We start from the raw sequence: 15,055 nt of genomic DNA on the forward strand, positions 1-15,055 counted from the left end.
TAAGCAACACTGCACGCAACTAGAGGCCAAAGGAGCAATGCCTTCAGGTATCCGTGGAAAGTGACTGCCACCCAGCATTATGTGTTCAGCAAGCTGTTGTGCAAGATCAGGCAGGAAAGTACTTAAAGGGTAGCTCCTGTGCCAACTTTCTTCAGCAGATACCTAAGCAGAAAATACCACAAAGGAAGAAAGCAAAGAAGTGAAGACATGGGTGGGGTCTAGAAGAGGTTGAGGGAGGTCACAGGGTGACAGATTGGCGGCAGACCCAGAGAGGAGCCCATCCAGACCACTCCTGAGAGCTCTAGGAGCCGGGCATCTAGGAAAGATGGAGAGTTGGCATGATAGAAAATATATTTACGTGTTTGAAAGGCAGTGAATGCCTCCCCTCCAAAAAAGGCAATATGAAAAGGCTCCAAGTGGCAAGAGATGGAGCTCTTCCAAGGATAACCTCTTTAAACAAACCTCAACATACAGAAATCTTACTAAAATCCTGAGATATAAAAGCACTGAGAGTCAAAATAGGGACCACCATGTATGCGGCAGGCATGATGATTTGCCCCATGGTGTGGTAAGTCTGCTCATTTGTATTGAAGAGAGCTGTTGCTAGCTTTATTCAACAGAAGCAATGTGAAAAGCTGTAAAAACAAGCCTTTTTTTTTAATGACATATTTTAAATGAACTTGTGATTTTAAAAATTACAAGGAAAAATCTCCCTTATGGTTAACAGATACCTTAATTTATGTTTCGTAAATTCAGATTTAAGAAGCAATGCAGTGGCTAAATACACAGCCTCTGCAGTTAGACCCCTTGCTGTTAAAGCCTTCAGCATGACTTACAAACTGAATGACCTTGGGCAGATTATTGAAACTCTCAGCATGGCATTTTCCTCATCTGTAGGGGAGTATAGTAAAATCAATTCATATCATGGTTGTTAATATTAAATGACTTAAAAAAATTAAATGACTTATATGAAGCTGTGTTATGTATGTGTTTGGTAAAAAAAGCAATAAAATATCAGCTTCATTTTGCTTAAAATGGGTGTTTCATGTAGCGTTTTCCTACATGTGAAAACTCAGTTTTTTAAAACCCCCAAAGCAGGCAGTAGATTATTGGTTTTACTAAAGTCTCAGCATAGGATTCTCTTCAACAGCAAGTACTAAACATAAAAATACAAATCCAATTATTAAAATGTAGTTTAAGAACAGGTCTATTATATAAAGGTATATATAAACCTCTATAATTAAGGCATTACACATTTATATGGCACATGTTTAATATGCTTAAGGGCAGACTATACACCCTCCTAATTTATTTAGTGATTCTTACATGTACATAGAATTTAAAATTACAATCCATGCTCATATATATTATGTCATTTGACTATCATAAAAGAATTGTAAAGTAAGAAGAAGCCCCATGGAAGGGGGAGGGGAAAAAAAAAAAGACTTGAATAGGGATTCAAAGGCTCATAGTCAGTAATCCTAATCAGCAGGGGTAAGGGAACCCATACCAGTCTTGACGTTATGTCCAAAGCCCCAGCTCTTAACATCATGCCTGACTTGGGCTAGGGATCTGCTAAAAGTTGGAACTCAACAAAATATGCTTTGGTTTATGTTGACAGTTTTCTGCAGAAAGCCACCAGTAGGGTTTGTTTGTGGAAGGAGACACTGCTGGAGAAAAGGTAGAGGGGCAGATAAAGATCAATGCTTGCAGGTCTGCTAACAGCACAGGAGGGTCAGCTGTTTGGAAGGAAGCAGGTAGAAAAGCCAGTCTTTGCAAATGACTCAAAAAGAAGCAAGTATGGAGTTTAGTTAAAAATATTCTTTGAATATCGGCATATTTGCGACAAATGTAGCATGTTAAAGTAGTATGTTAACATTCTCTGTACTATCCTTGTGACTTTACCGTAAATCTAAAGTTACTCAAAAATTTTTGGAGTAAATTTAAAAATTTATTTATTTAGGAAGGAAGGAAAGAAGGAAGGAAGGAGCATTTCCACTGGTCTTGCTGCTTACTTCCTCATATGGATGTTCCCGGCTTGGTCTTTCTTTTGGAAAGGATAAATCTAGAAAGTCAACCAAATAGTCATATCCTCCAGGAAAAGGGCTGAAGTCCTCATCTGTCTCAATCATCTGTGCAAATGACAATATGGTAAAGGGGAGAAGCATATCAATCTGGTGGTCAAGATCCTCAAAAAATTCTAGAATGTGCAAGCAAATGATAGCAATGAAGTGGAATAAATATAAAAAGAGGCTTGCCTCTCTCTTCTCTCCTACTCCCCCTATCACTCTACGTGGCTCTCTAACTCGCTCTTCTCTTTCCTGAATTGAATTCTAATCCTACTCTTCTACACTAGCCAAACTGCTTCATATCACTAACTGCATTCAGATTTACAGAGAAGGTTATCATTGTCTTAGATATATGTATAATTAGTATACTTAGTAATTAGTAAGTATAATTGGTAATGAGCTATCAAATACCACTGTAGTTTGCAGGCTAAAAGATAAATAAAACATGGAATGTTTCTTACCATCACCTAGCAGCCAAACATAAAAAGTGTCATTGAAAATTCCAAATATTTTCTCTTTTTCACATTAATCACTCAACTGAAAATCTCATTTAGACCAAAGTTCCTCAGGTCTTCGGTTTCAAAGACAATTTTCTAAAAAATATTTGGGAGCTAATAGAGGCATCAATATTTCACTTTGCTAAGTGAAGACTTAAAAAAAACACTTACATCTACTATCCTTTTATTTCATTAAAGGAAGAATGCTTTCATGCCTCAAAAATAGGACTAATTTTGGAAGCCTGGCATGCTGCAGTCTACTGGGTCGCAAAGAGTTGGACACAATTTAGCAACTGAACAACAAGGGTTGGACACAATTTAGCAACTGAACAACAATAATCTTGGAATAATGGCAATTCATCCCAAGAAAAGAGAGTTGACATCTTTGTAACCATACTCACATGCATCCTAGTTTCATTACTGACCAGCAAAAGCTTTGTCACAGCCTGGCACTGACCCCTGGGTAGCTTTTTAGGACTTACTGATTTTGAGAATGCTAAGTATTGTCTGCTACCAAGTATTAATGTTCAGGGGTTGAAAGGTAAACTTGAAACTAATCCTCACTTTAAGGATAACCAATCTTTGTTTCCAAGGGTATAATGTCATCCATTTCCTGATGCGTTCCCTAAACTTTGCTCCCCATGCACAAATTCAGGCACTAAATATAAGTGGGATAAAATATACAGATAAGTACTGCAGGGATTTCCAGCCCATTTTGGACCTCCTCTTTCTCTTTCACCCCCTGCTTTTTTGGCACATATTTTGCTTTTGGATACAGCCTCAGTTTTCTGGTGACCAGCTTACAGCATGAACCACTTGAGCCTGTAAGTTCTGTGTGTATATGTCAGGGCTAATTTCAGTTCCAGGCTGACCCTGCGGTTGGTTGCACCTCACTCCTTACCACGGCTGCAGATAAGAATTACCCACTTCCCTGCTGCTACAGGAAACCACCTCTCTGGTGGAGTCCACCTGCTAGTTTCACAGTTTAAATAGCTTTTTCTGCCATACAAACACAACACAGCAAAATACCGACAAAACAAAAACAGCTAACACGTGGTGATGGGAAGAAAAGGAGTGCTCCCAAAGAGAAACTGAGCCGGACCTCAGAATGCTTCCTATGAAAACATTTTCCAAACAAGATTGCTTTAGCACATTGTCCCATCGATTCTCTGTGAGGCAAATGGTAGGACTTAAAAGATGCTTATTGAGAAATAAATTGGACCATGAAGGGGCTTTCATATACTTCCATAATACAGGAAAGCAAAGACAAATAGTATTTCATAAGCATACCCTGACCACCAGGTTGTAATCCTTAAATCCAGCCCAAGTGAAGTATTCTTTTATCCAGGATGAGTGATGAAATATTTCATCTCCTACAGCAGCATTCAAGATTTTCAAATATGGTCCAAAGTCCCAGGAATCCTTGTAAATTTTAGTCCCCTCTGGAGGCTCAATGATGCCTTTGCTTAAAGACAAAAAGGTGAGAGAACAAGGAAAGAAGATAGCAATAAATAAGGAAGGAAGGCAAAAGCTAACACTTCAATTTCAACAGTCAATCAGAGGAACAGCTTTTCGATCATTCAGGTGGTACCCAGGGGTCCCACAGAAGTGCCCTGGGGGATACTGAGGGGTAGGGCTCTTCCCTAGCCTTAACCAGAATAAAGTGAAGTCGCTCAGTCATGTCCAACTCTTTGCGACCCCATGGACTGTAGCCTACCAGGATCCTCAGTCCATGGGCTTTTCCAGGCAAGAATACTGGAGTGGGTTGCCACTTCCTTCTCCAGGGGATCTTCCCGACCCAGGGATCAAACCCGGGTCTCCTGCATTGTAGGCAGACGCTTTACCGTCTGAGCTACCAATATCTCCTGTTAATTGTCTAGTGTGATGGCTCTCAAAGTCAATACATTTAAAGATAAAAGTACTTCTCTGGAAAAAACAAAGTTGGAAAGCCACTGATGCAGACCCATTCAGCTCAAATCACTAAATTATGGGAATGTTGAATATAATATGGTCATGTTGATTTTGTAGAAGCCTGCTCACACCTGCCCTGCCCTACCACCTCCACTAAAATATAAGTTTGATGAGAGCAGCAACCATGATTGGCACACGGAAAGTGTTAGTCATGTCCACCTCTTTGCTACTCCATGGACTGTAGCCCGCCAGGCTCCTCTGTCCATGGGAAATCCCAGGCAAGAATACTGGAGTGGGTTGCCATTCCCTTCTCCAGGGGATCTTCCTGACCCAGGGATCGAACCCTGGTCTCCTGCTTTGCACGCAGATTCTTTACTGTTTGAGCCGCCAGGGAAGCCCAGCCATGGAAGGGGCCCCATAAACATTTGCTGAACAGAGGAATGACTTTAGCCTGTCCTTGAGATATACCCAGAGTTTTGTGTCTTTAATATATGGTCATCTTTCTGTACTAATGAAAGCCGACAGACAGATGGGCAACTCTACCTGGAAACCCAGTCAGCAATATGGATGACAGTTCTCTGACATTCCTAAAGCTGTCCATCCAGTGTGAGGATGGATCACTGCATGGGACATGGAAACTTGAATCCTGGCAATAGAACAGAATGTGATCGGGATGAGGGAATCGTGATGAGGGAATGGGCACCTGCTAGTAGAGATTCGGCAACTCTGTGGCACTTCTCAAAACAACACTTTTAGTCCATTGTTTGACCAAAGCTAGAGATGCACTGGTTTTGGTAATAAATTACTTGTCAAATCCTAAAGTTTCTAACTTATAAATGAATCTCAAATCTGTTTTCTCAACTCCTTGCCTCCTCTTAGTTTATAGCCTCACTAGTCTCTTGCTGGATAGAGCCTCAGCCTCCCAGCCTTCCTGACTCCAGTTCTTCCCACTGTGGCCTCTTCTACATGCTCTTCTGCAAACTGAAATGGGTTAAAAAAAAAAAAAAAAAACATACAACGCAGTAATGTTCCTTCCTCACTTTATAACTTTCTCAAGCTCTCCTTACTCACAGGCGAGTTCCTTGGACTGTTTTGCAAATTCTTTCCAGCCCTGGCCGGACACGGTATTCCTGTCTCACCCTTTCCCTCCCTCTTCACTTACCGCCCCTACACTGGGGTGGATTTCACTTCATGAGGGAAGGACCTCTTCACAGCTGTTTGCCTGTACCCACTATGATGCCAAGTTTGCAGAAGGAGCTCAGTAAGTTCTTTCTGAACAAATGGCATACTATTTACTTACTCAAAGTAAATATATTTACTAACGCAACATTGTAAATCTACTATATTTTAATAGAAATATTTTTTTTAGAAAACAAACAAAAAAACGAAGTATTTGCATTTACCAGAGTCATGACATTATTTGGACCTCCCTTCTCTAGCACGTGCCAGAATCTCGATCTCGTGCTCTCTTAATTACTCTCTGAAACCTCCTCCTGATTTCTAAGGCACAAATGCTTTCCTGGACACATTTACTGTTCTCTCCTGCCCCTTCCTCCCCTCACAAGAAGGCAGAGTTAAGCACTTAGTCTCCCTATATCCCTTACTCTGTGTCTTACAATTGAGAATCCAACAACAACCAAACTTCTTGTTACCCAGAATGCTTTGGTGTGACTTGATGATACAAATGCAGATTCCCGGGCTCTGCCTCCTATCTACCCAATCAGAATCTTAGAGGGTGGAACCCAAGGAGCTGCAGTTATCCAACTGACTGGAGTTATTCTGATGCGCTTTCAAATTTGAAAATTATTACCATTGGATACATCTGGGGAACTGGAGAGAGAGGATGGAGAATTCTGCAAAGGCCAAACGCCAGACTCTTGAATGCCCTGCTAAAACCTGAAATAATTAAAACATTTTCTCACCCCTGATCTAGAGAATACAAACTGCTTTTACCCTTGAGATACTGGGGAGATTCTAAGGAATTTTAAGCAGGGAAGGGCACAGAGTTTTGCATTTAAAAAAGGTATCTTTGGCAGCAAGGTAGAGTAGGGGCTTTCCAACTCCTTGCCTGTGATCCCAGTAAGGATTCTATTTTACAGCAGGACTCCCACATACCAAGGGCACTTGTGAGACAAAAGTTGCCTGAAATAATACTATCCCTTGTTATATTACTTGGGTGATGTACTCAGGTCTATTCGATTTTACTCTATTACGTTTTTTAAAAATGCTGGCTGTGGCCAATGCCATTGATGTTTACAAGCCAGCGGTGGATTGTGAGCAGCACACGATCAGGATGTGCTGAAGGATGGGTCAGAGGAGGGGCTCGGGGGCCACTGCAGGAGTCTAGGTGAAAAGCTATGAGAGGCTAAATTAAAGTCACAATGGAAGAACTAGAGTGATGGATTTGTGAGAGATTTATGAAGCAGAATTGACTAGATGTGGCAACCAGTTGGGTATGGGAGGTTAGCAAAAGGTCATAATCAGCTGGCTGCACCATTCATGCCAACTTTGCAAAGGTAAGGCCACGAGAGGGGTATGCTATTGGTGTGTCCAGTTTTCCAACACATTTAGTCCATTTCTACATAACGGTGAGGAACTAACAGATTCATTTGGCTCAAAACAAGTATTTGTAAGGGGCTTCCTAGTGGCACAGTGGTAAAGCATTCCCTGGGTTGGGAAGATCCCCTGGAGAAGGAACTAGCAACCCACTTCAGTATTCTTGCCTGGAAAATTCCATAGACAGAGGACCCTGGCGGGCTACAGTCCATGGGGCTGCAAAGAGTCAGATATGACGGAGTGACTGAGCACATATGCAAGTATTTGAAAAATCTAGACCTGTGACATCAAGGTTGACTTTTCCTGAGTGGCACGCCCTGTGCACTGTTTATTGTTCAAATGTACTGTCTGTGGAATTGGTAGGTGGGTAATGTTTATGCTCCTATGAAAACTAACTCTCAAGCTCATTGTTTTTCTTTCTTTTCTATTTTTAAATATAAATTTATTTATTTTAACTGGAGGCTAATTACTTTACAATATTGTCGTGGTTTTGCCATACATTGACATGAATTCGCCACAGGTGTACATGTGTTTTTCACTTTGAGCTGTATCAATTATCTTTCAAAGAAAAAACTTCCTAACTCTTTATCTCCAAGGAAGCTTCTGAGATGAGGAAAACACCTGGGTAACTATTATACAGGATGAGAAAATTATTTATAGGACTGAGAAAAAAATTCAATCTTTTATCCCCTAGATTTGAAAGATATTTATTTAATAGTTTTTTATTTGAATGGTAAAACTTCTGTTTAAAAAAGTGATGTATGGATATTAATTCATGATAAGTTTAGGATGCTAGTCAAAAAAAATAAAATAAACCTTAATATTCCTACGAATAGGGACCTACCAAGGGGCCATAAGTATGTCCTTTATTTTCTCCTAAAACTGAAAAAAAAATTCCTGAATCATTTTTATTCTCTATTAAGTATTTAAGCCAAACCTGTCTGTTGGATCCTTTAGCATCCTTCCCAGATCAAGAGTGGCTCCAGGTCGTGGTGTCCACGTTAACACATCAGAATTTTTCTTGATAAGATTGTTGAGTTCATCTGGGTCATTTTTGATGTTTGTTTCCTTAATATACCTGAGAAATAAGGACATTCCCATGTCAGAAAGCTTATGGGACAAGGACAGAATTTTTATTTTGTTTCCTCTACATTCATACTTCCCAATCCCCCTCTACTTACCTCAGGAAAAGTAAAGATTATATCTGGGCTAATGTTCCTAATTAGGGAAGAGCTATTAGCCAAATAAGGTTGAATTTATAGCTTGTTTTTAAGTAATAATCACATAGTGATTGGAACTGAAGTTAGATAGAGGGAGACTATTATAAAGAGGTGGGAATAGCACACTCATATTTTATTTTTCCCAGTTTTTTTTTAATTGAAGTATAGTTATTTACAATAGTGTATTAGTTTCAGGTGTATAGAATATTGGTTTGTCTTATCATATTTAATATTAATTAAATGTGGTGGTGGCAGTTTAGTCGCTAAGTTGTGTCCGACTCTTGCCACCTCATGGACTGTAGCCTGTCAGGCTCCTCTATCCACGGGATTCTCCAGGCAAGAATACTGGAGTGGGGTGCCATTTCCTTCTCCAGGGGATCTTCCCAACCCAGGAACTGAACCCGGGTCTCCTGCACTGCAGGCATATTCTTTACCAACTGAGCTATGAGGAAAGCCCTTTAATTAAATATATAGATGATTAAATATTATCTGGCATGTAAATGCTAAGCAAATAGCATGAACTAATTGTTTTTATCTTTACAACCCACTAATAAGATACCTGCCATTATTACTCTCATTTTATACAGAAAGAGACTAAGGATCAGAGGAGCCAGTGACTTGTCCCAGGTCAGCAGTGTTGATCCAGCTCTCTATCGCTAGAGCAGGGCTTGATCTTCCCAGGAGGCCATAAGGAGGAGCCTCTCCCCAACTTTAGGAGTAAAGTCTGATAAATCTGTCCAACCCCTTCCACCATGTAGGGTTATATTAAAAAAGATAGGCATCTATGAACCAGGTAGCAGGCCCTCACTAGATACTAAGTCTGCCAGCACCTTGATCTTAGACTTTCCAGTCTTCAGATGTGTGAGAAATAAATTTCTGTGTTTTAAAAGCCTCCTCCCAAAAAAGTCTTTCCACTCAAAACCATTAAAATCCACTGGTTAGAAAAGAGCACACACAAATCCTCGGTCATAGCCCCTCCTGAGATCTATTTTCTCATTGTGTTATTGATCAGAGCTGAGTATCTCCCAAATTTAATTACAAACCACCATCTTTCTGGAAAAGTTCTAAGTCATCAATTTCAATGTTATTTGGGAAGGTAATTGTGGTGGTGCTGGAGTCAAAAAAGAGAGATTCAGAGAAACCGGCTTTGTCACTGTACTTCATCAGATATGGGTGACCCAAGCATTTTTGTTAAAGGGAATTTTACTTTCCTGTGCTACAGCTTGGCTACCTAGACTGGATAGATATTTTCAGCCAGATATACAAACATATGTAAGCATTGTGATTTCATAGCTCCAAGGTGACTTACATTTTTTATGATCTTGGGATCAATTTTGCAGACATGAGGAAAGATGTCTGTCCACCCAAAGATGTCTAACTCCTTCCTTCCTGCACATGTGAATGTCCTTCCCCTGGCACAGCCCTCAGTTTGAAGCAGTCTCACCTCCTGTTCTCATCTTCCTACCTCTCTTCTCAAAATGACTCATTAACTGGTTTCCTTGCCTCCTGAGAAACATAACGCTATCAGATTACTCTTCCTAAACACAATGTGTGGCATTCACAAAATTCTTTAACTTCTTTGTCTCCATCTCTAAAATAATAATAAAATTGATACACACCCAGATGCTACCCTCTGAGGGGTATTGTGAGTACCAAGGGTAACATCTGCCAACCACTAATACACAGAAGAATAGCTTTGTAATCACTTTAAATGCCAGCATCATGTTAAGTGGTCAAGTGTCCCATCGGTAAGAAACCATCATATCCAGTTCTTCTCCAAGTTCTCACAGTGCAACCTCCTTGATAGTTCTAGAATCTGAATTCTCTTCTCAGTCTCCAATGTTTTTCATCAATCCTTTCGAGATTGTTGTAATGATTTTCAAACTGGTCTCCAGGATCGATATTCCTTTCTCCCTTCCCACCACACATACAACCTAACCTCCCTGGTGCCCATCTGATCATGTCTCTGCCCATTAGACCCCTTTACCGGGTTCCTCACTCTTAAGGATAAATCCAAGTCATGGGGAGTGGCACACAGTGGTGTTCACTGTCTGGTTCCCTCTGTTCTCTCCTCCCCGCCTCCTCAAACACCTGCCTCAGTCCCCTACACTGAACTGCAGTCTCTCATCTCAGCATCTTTCTATCTAACAAGATAGGTCAGGGTTTACTAATACTTCAAAACTTTGTTTCAATCGTCCCATTTATAGTTTCCAATAGTCATTTTCTGACTCCCACCTGTATCCCACTGCCTTCAGAACATGCATGTGCCACAGCATTTAGCATTCTACATTATCATTGTTTTTGTCTTCCAACTCTGAAGACAATCATTTAATCCCTGGTTCTCCAGGACCAAGAACATGCTGCTCAATAGATGAATGAATGAATGATGAACAGTATTGATCAAAAGAAATTATTATTTAGCCTTAGACCAGTCTATCTGAAAATATTTGGAAGATGTGAGACAGCGACATAATATCAACAAGAAGTAATGAAGGGAACACATCAGCAATAGGACATATTAATTGATAAGACACACGTAGATTTGTCACCAGACAACATAGAACTTCAAAATGAAAGCAGTCAGGTTTTAATGATGAGACACATGAAGCCCAGAAAAGTGAAAAAAAAAAAAAAAAAATTGCTCCTGATAAGTGGTAGTAGGGAAGAACCTAAATTCCACATACACTATTTCTCCTATTGTACTCTGAAGCCTCAGTTGATGAGAAATTATAATCAGCACTTACAGGATTTTGCCATAAAAATGAATCTCAAGGACTATTTCTTTACTACCCAACAAATTTATGGATAAATATACTCTGAGTAGAATGACACATGCTTTCCCTGTCTGCTTATGGGAAGTCCCTGCCCTTTGTACACAAAATGCTCCAGTTATTGATCATAAAGGGGATTTTCATGAAGCAGATGGCACTGGTATTTGCTCATAAAGACACTATTATCGTTAACGGCTGAGTAACTGTGTGATGAAATAGATGCTCTGTATAACTGACAGAATCTTATAAAAAAATTACATCTATAAGATTTTAACATTTAAAATAATAAAGCTATGCTTCAAGATGTACTAAATGAATAAACTGTATATTTTGTTTCTTTCAAAGGGTTCTGACCCATACAAAATGTGCATATATTAAGATATGCATTGTCTTACAAATATGATCTAAATAAACATGTAGCTTTAATTAATATGGCTGAGGTGTTAAGAATAACTGCTTAGATTTTTTAATTTTTAAGATTACCTAGATCCAATTTTTGGACTGTTTGGGGTGATCAGCTCTATGAACTTTAACATATGTGTAGATTTGTGCAACTACCACTGCAGTCAGGATACGCAGCAGTTCTCTCTGCTTTATAAACTCTTCTCTCAAAACTCCCTCGTGCTGGCCCGTCAGTCAAAGTCTCCCCTCGGCCCAGTCCTTGGCAACCACCACTCTGCTCTCCATCCAGTAGTTCTGCCTTTTCTGGAATGTCATATAAGTGGAATCACACAATTTGTAATCTTTTGAGGCCAACTTCTTTTACTTAGCGTGATGCCTTTGAGATTCGTCTATGTTGTGTATATCAACAGCTGTCTATTTTTTATTGCATTTATAGTGTGGATATACTATGGCTTGTTTATCCATTCACCTGTTGAAGAATATTTGAGTTGATATGATAATTATGAATAGAACTACTATTAGTATTTGTGTGTAGTTTTTGTGTTCAATAAAAGTTTAGTTTCTCTAGGGTAACTGCCCATGAATGGAACTTCTGGATTGTGTATTTAAAGAAACAGTCAAACTGTTTTCCAGATAGCTGTATCATTTTGAATTCTCAACAGCAACGTCTGAGAAGTCTTATTGTTCTATATCTTTGTCATAATTGGACAGTGCTAATCTTTTATTAAATTTTATTAATTTTAAATCTTGTTTTATTTATTAATTCTAATTCTATTGAAATTTTATTAATTTAAATAACATTACTTTTAATTCTTATTTCATTGCAGTTTTAATCTGCATTCTCTAATGGCTCATGATATAGGCACATCATTTCTTATGCCTATTTGCATCAAAATATCTTCTTTGGTGAAGTATCTGTTCAAATATTTTACCCATTTATTATTTAGTTCTTTGCTTCCTTACACTGAATTTTGAAAGTTAATAATATATTTTAGACACAAATTGTTAATCAGATATATGACTTGCATTTTATCACAGTCTGCAGTTTGTCATTTTACTCCCTTAGCAGTGTCTTCCACAGAGCAAACATTTTAGTTTTGATAAAGCCCAGTGTATTAAAATTTTCACTTAACTGATTGTGCTTTTGGTGTCATATCTAAGAAGTCTTTGCATAACCCAAGCTCATGAAGATTTTCTCCTGTATCTTCCTCTGAAAGTTTCATAGTTTTATATTTACATTTTTATTTATGACTCATTTAGACTTATTTGAGGGGATACAGTGTGGGGTGTACACTGAGGTTCATTTTTTGCATATGAATGTCCAATTGCTTGAATAACATTCTTTGAAAAGACTATCCTTTCTCCATTGAACTGTTTTTGTACCTTTGTCAAAAATCAAATGGCTATATGTAGGTGGATCTATTTTTAGATTCTATTTCTCTGACTTATGTGTTTATCCCTTCATCAATATCATGCTGTCTTGATTTCTGTAGTTTTATAGCGAGTCTTACAATTGAGTAGTGCGGTTCCTCCACAAGTGTCCCTCTAGAGTCATTTTCCTTTTATCCGTATAACTTTCTTTGGCATTTCTCTTAAAGGAGCTCTTCTTGTAATGAATTGTCTTAGTTTTCCTTTCATCTGGGAATGTTTTTATCTTACCTTCATTCTTGAAGGATATTTTCACTGGAAATAGAATCTGTGTTGACCGTTCTTTTCCTTAACAGCTTCAAAAATACTATTTTACTACCTGCTAGTCTCCATAGTTGATGACTAGAAATCCAGTTACTTGAATTCTTCCATGAATACAAGGCATTCTTTTTCTCTTTCCGTATTTCTGTTTTTCCACAGATACAGACTGTCTCTCTACCTCTCTAAGCCACCTGCTCCATTCTTAACCTTTCAGGCAGAGATCCCTTTTGTGGGTTCCCTGCAAAATAGTTATTTCCTTCTCATATTTTAGGTAATAGATTAAAACACTTCAAAGGTCTATTATTTTATCTAATTCCTCTTCTCTGGTCAAGCCTTAGACCCAAAGATCATCCCTAAGGATGCTTAACTTATCTGCCTTCAGACTATAAGGTTTGACATGAAACACTTAACATGAAGCCAAATAAGGAAACCCTCTGGGTCTTGTTTTTTTTTTAATTCAAGCTCAGAAATACTTCCTCACTGACCTGACTTTAATATTCTCCAGTGTCATGGGGTAAATATTTCTATCAATTTTGTACTTTTCCCTTGAGTGACCCATAACTAAGAACATGAAAGTAATAGAACGACACACTGCTTCACCTTCTCCAGCAGACTCTCTCAGACTGATCTTGGACATGCTTTCTCTTTATATGCTTTTATAACAGATGCTCGTCACTGTCCAAGACAGTGTGGAGTGCAAATTCTCACCACAGTCCAGCCCCTCAGTTCTTGGCTATTTCCATATAATGTGATGTGTTAGAGCTGTGAATGGCAGCAAAATCTTTTTCTCTGCTCCTTTTTCCATAGTTTCAAAGACAGAACTGATGTTCAGCCAGAACGCATAATAGTTGCTAAAATACTGGAATGGTTCAGTGCCATTTGGTTCAGAGCTGCCTCTCTGTCCTTTTTGCTGTCCCAGTCATCTGACCCTCCCCTGGATCTCCTGGCCCTCTCTCACGACACCATGCAATCAGAACAGGTACCAGGTAACGCTGTATCAGGTCTGGAGACTCTGCTCCTCCAAACTTCATGTGACCATTCAAATGAAAACCTTCAAACATTCTCAAAGAAAATTCACTGGCCTCCAAAAAATACGCTTGAAAAACAAGATCTAGAAGTTATGCTGCTGCAAGAGAAATCCTTTCAGACACTCAAAAATGAGAATATAACTTGATAATGATACAGTCTCTATTCTGAGATATAGTGTGGTATAGAGAAAACAGCTCCAGAGCTAAGCATACCAGGATTCATTTCTTAACTCCAGTGTTTCCAGCAGAGTTATCTGGGCAAATCTCTTAGCCTCTGAGTTTCAACCAACTTGAACAGGCATAATGATACCTACCTTACAGTGTCATTGGGAAGACTAAATGACTTGATTAAATGCCCCAGTTCAATTTCTAGTGTATACTGAATACATATAACTTGCCTTTATCCTTTCCAGGATCCTTCTGGACAAAAATCTATCTGGATTAACTCTAGCTGCCAACCATTGCTTTCATTCATGCTCTCCATTCTCAGGCAGCTTGTTAAATAAACTCCAGACTCCTACCAATTACTCTCTCTCATTCCATGTTGCATTTACAACTAAATCATCCATCCCAGAATACATTAACTTGTGTGTGAATATGTTATACAAAACGTCCAGCCATACTTGTCTGATGGGTGGGCTTCCACAAAATACCCAGCAAAGGGGCAATAAATTCGGGGTTGTAGGTCCTTCACCAGCCGAGCCTTGTAGTTCAGGAGTTTCTTCCTTTCTGTTTTAATGAACTGGGCTTTCCATTCCTCTGGAATGACAGGTTTTGGATTAGAGTCTCCTCTGTTCAGAAAAACAAAAGCTCTAGTAGAGAAATCTTTCAGGAGATAAAAATTGACAGCTGACACTCAGATGTAGACCAAAACTCTTTGTCATTAGTGGCTTTATTTTGCAAATTTCATTT

General features: G+C 39.0%; 1 protein-coding gene across 4 annotated transcripts in view; it reads right to left on the bottom strand.

Moving 5' to 3' along the window:
* LOC110150686 (cytidine monophosphate-N-acetylneuraminic acid hydroxylase) overlaps positions 1-15,055 on the bottom strand; it is a 293,016-nt gene that overhangs the window by 7,421 nt on the left and 270,540 nt on the right. For 3 of the 4 annotated variants that reach the window (XM_070456243.1, XM_070456244.1, XM_020913735.2), the window contains 4 exons: positions 14,767-14,902; positions 7,971-8,111; positions 3,857-4,031; positions 2,016-2,132 (listed from right to left, as the gene is read on the bottom strand). In XM_070456243.1, coding sequence (XP_070312344.1) covers positions 2,016-2,132; positions 3,857-4,031; positions 7,971-8,111; positions 14,767-14,902 — 569 coding nt within the window. The remainder of the gene's footprint in view (positions 1-2,015; positions 2,133-3,856; positions 4,032-7,970; positions 8,112-14,766; positions 14,903-15,055) is intronic. The other variant, XM_070456245.1, reaches the window with a different exon arrangement.

The sequence above is a fragment of the Odocoileus virginianus genome, chromosome 27 (genome assembly GCF_023699985.2).
Source record: "Odocoileus virginianus isolate 20LAN1187 ecotype Illinois chromosome 27, Ovbor_1.2, whole genome shotgun sequence".
Classification (NCBI taxonomy): domain Eukaryota; kingdom Metazoa; phylum Chordata; class Mammalia; order Artiodactyla; family Cervidae; genus Odocoileus; species Odocoileus virginianus.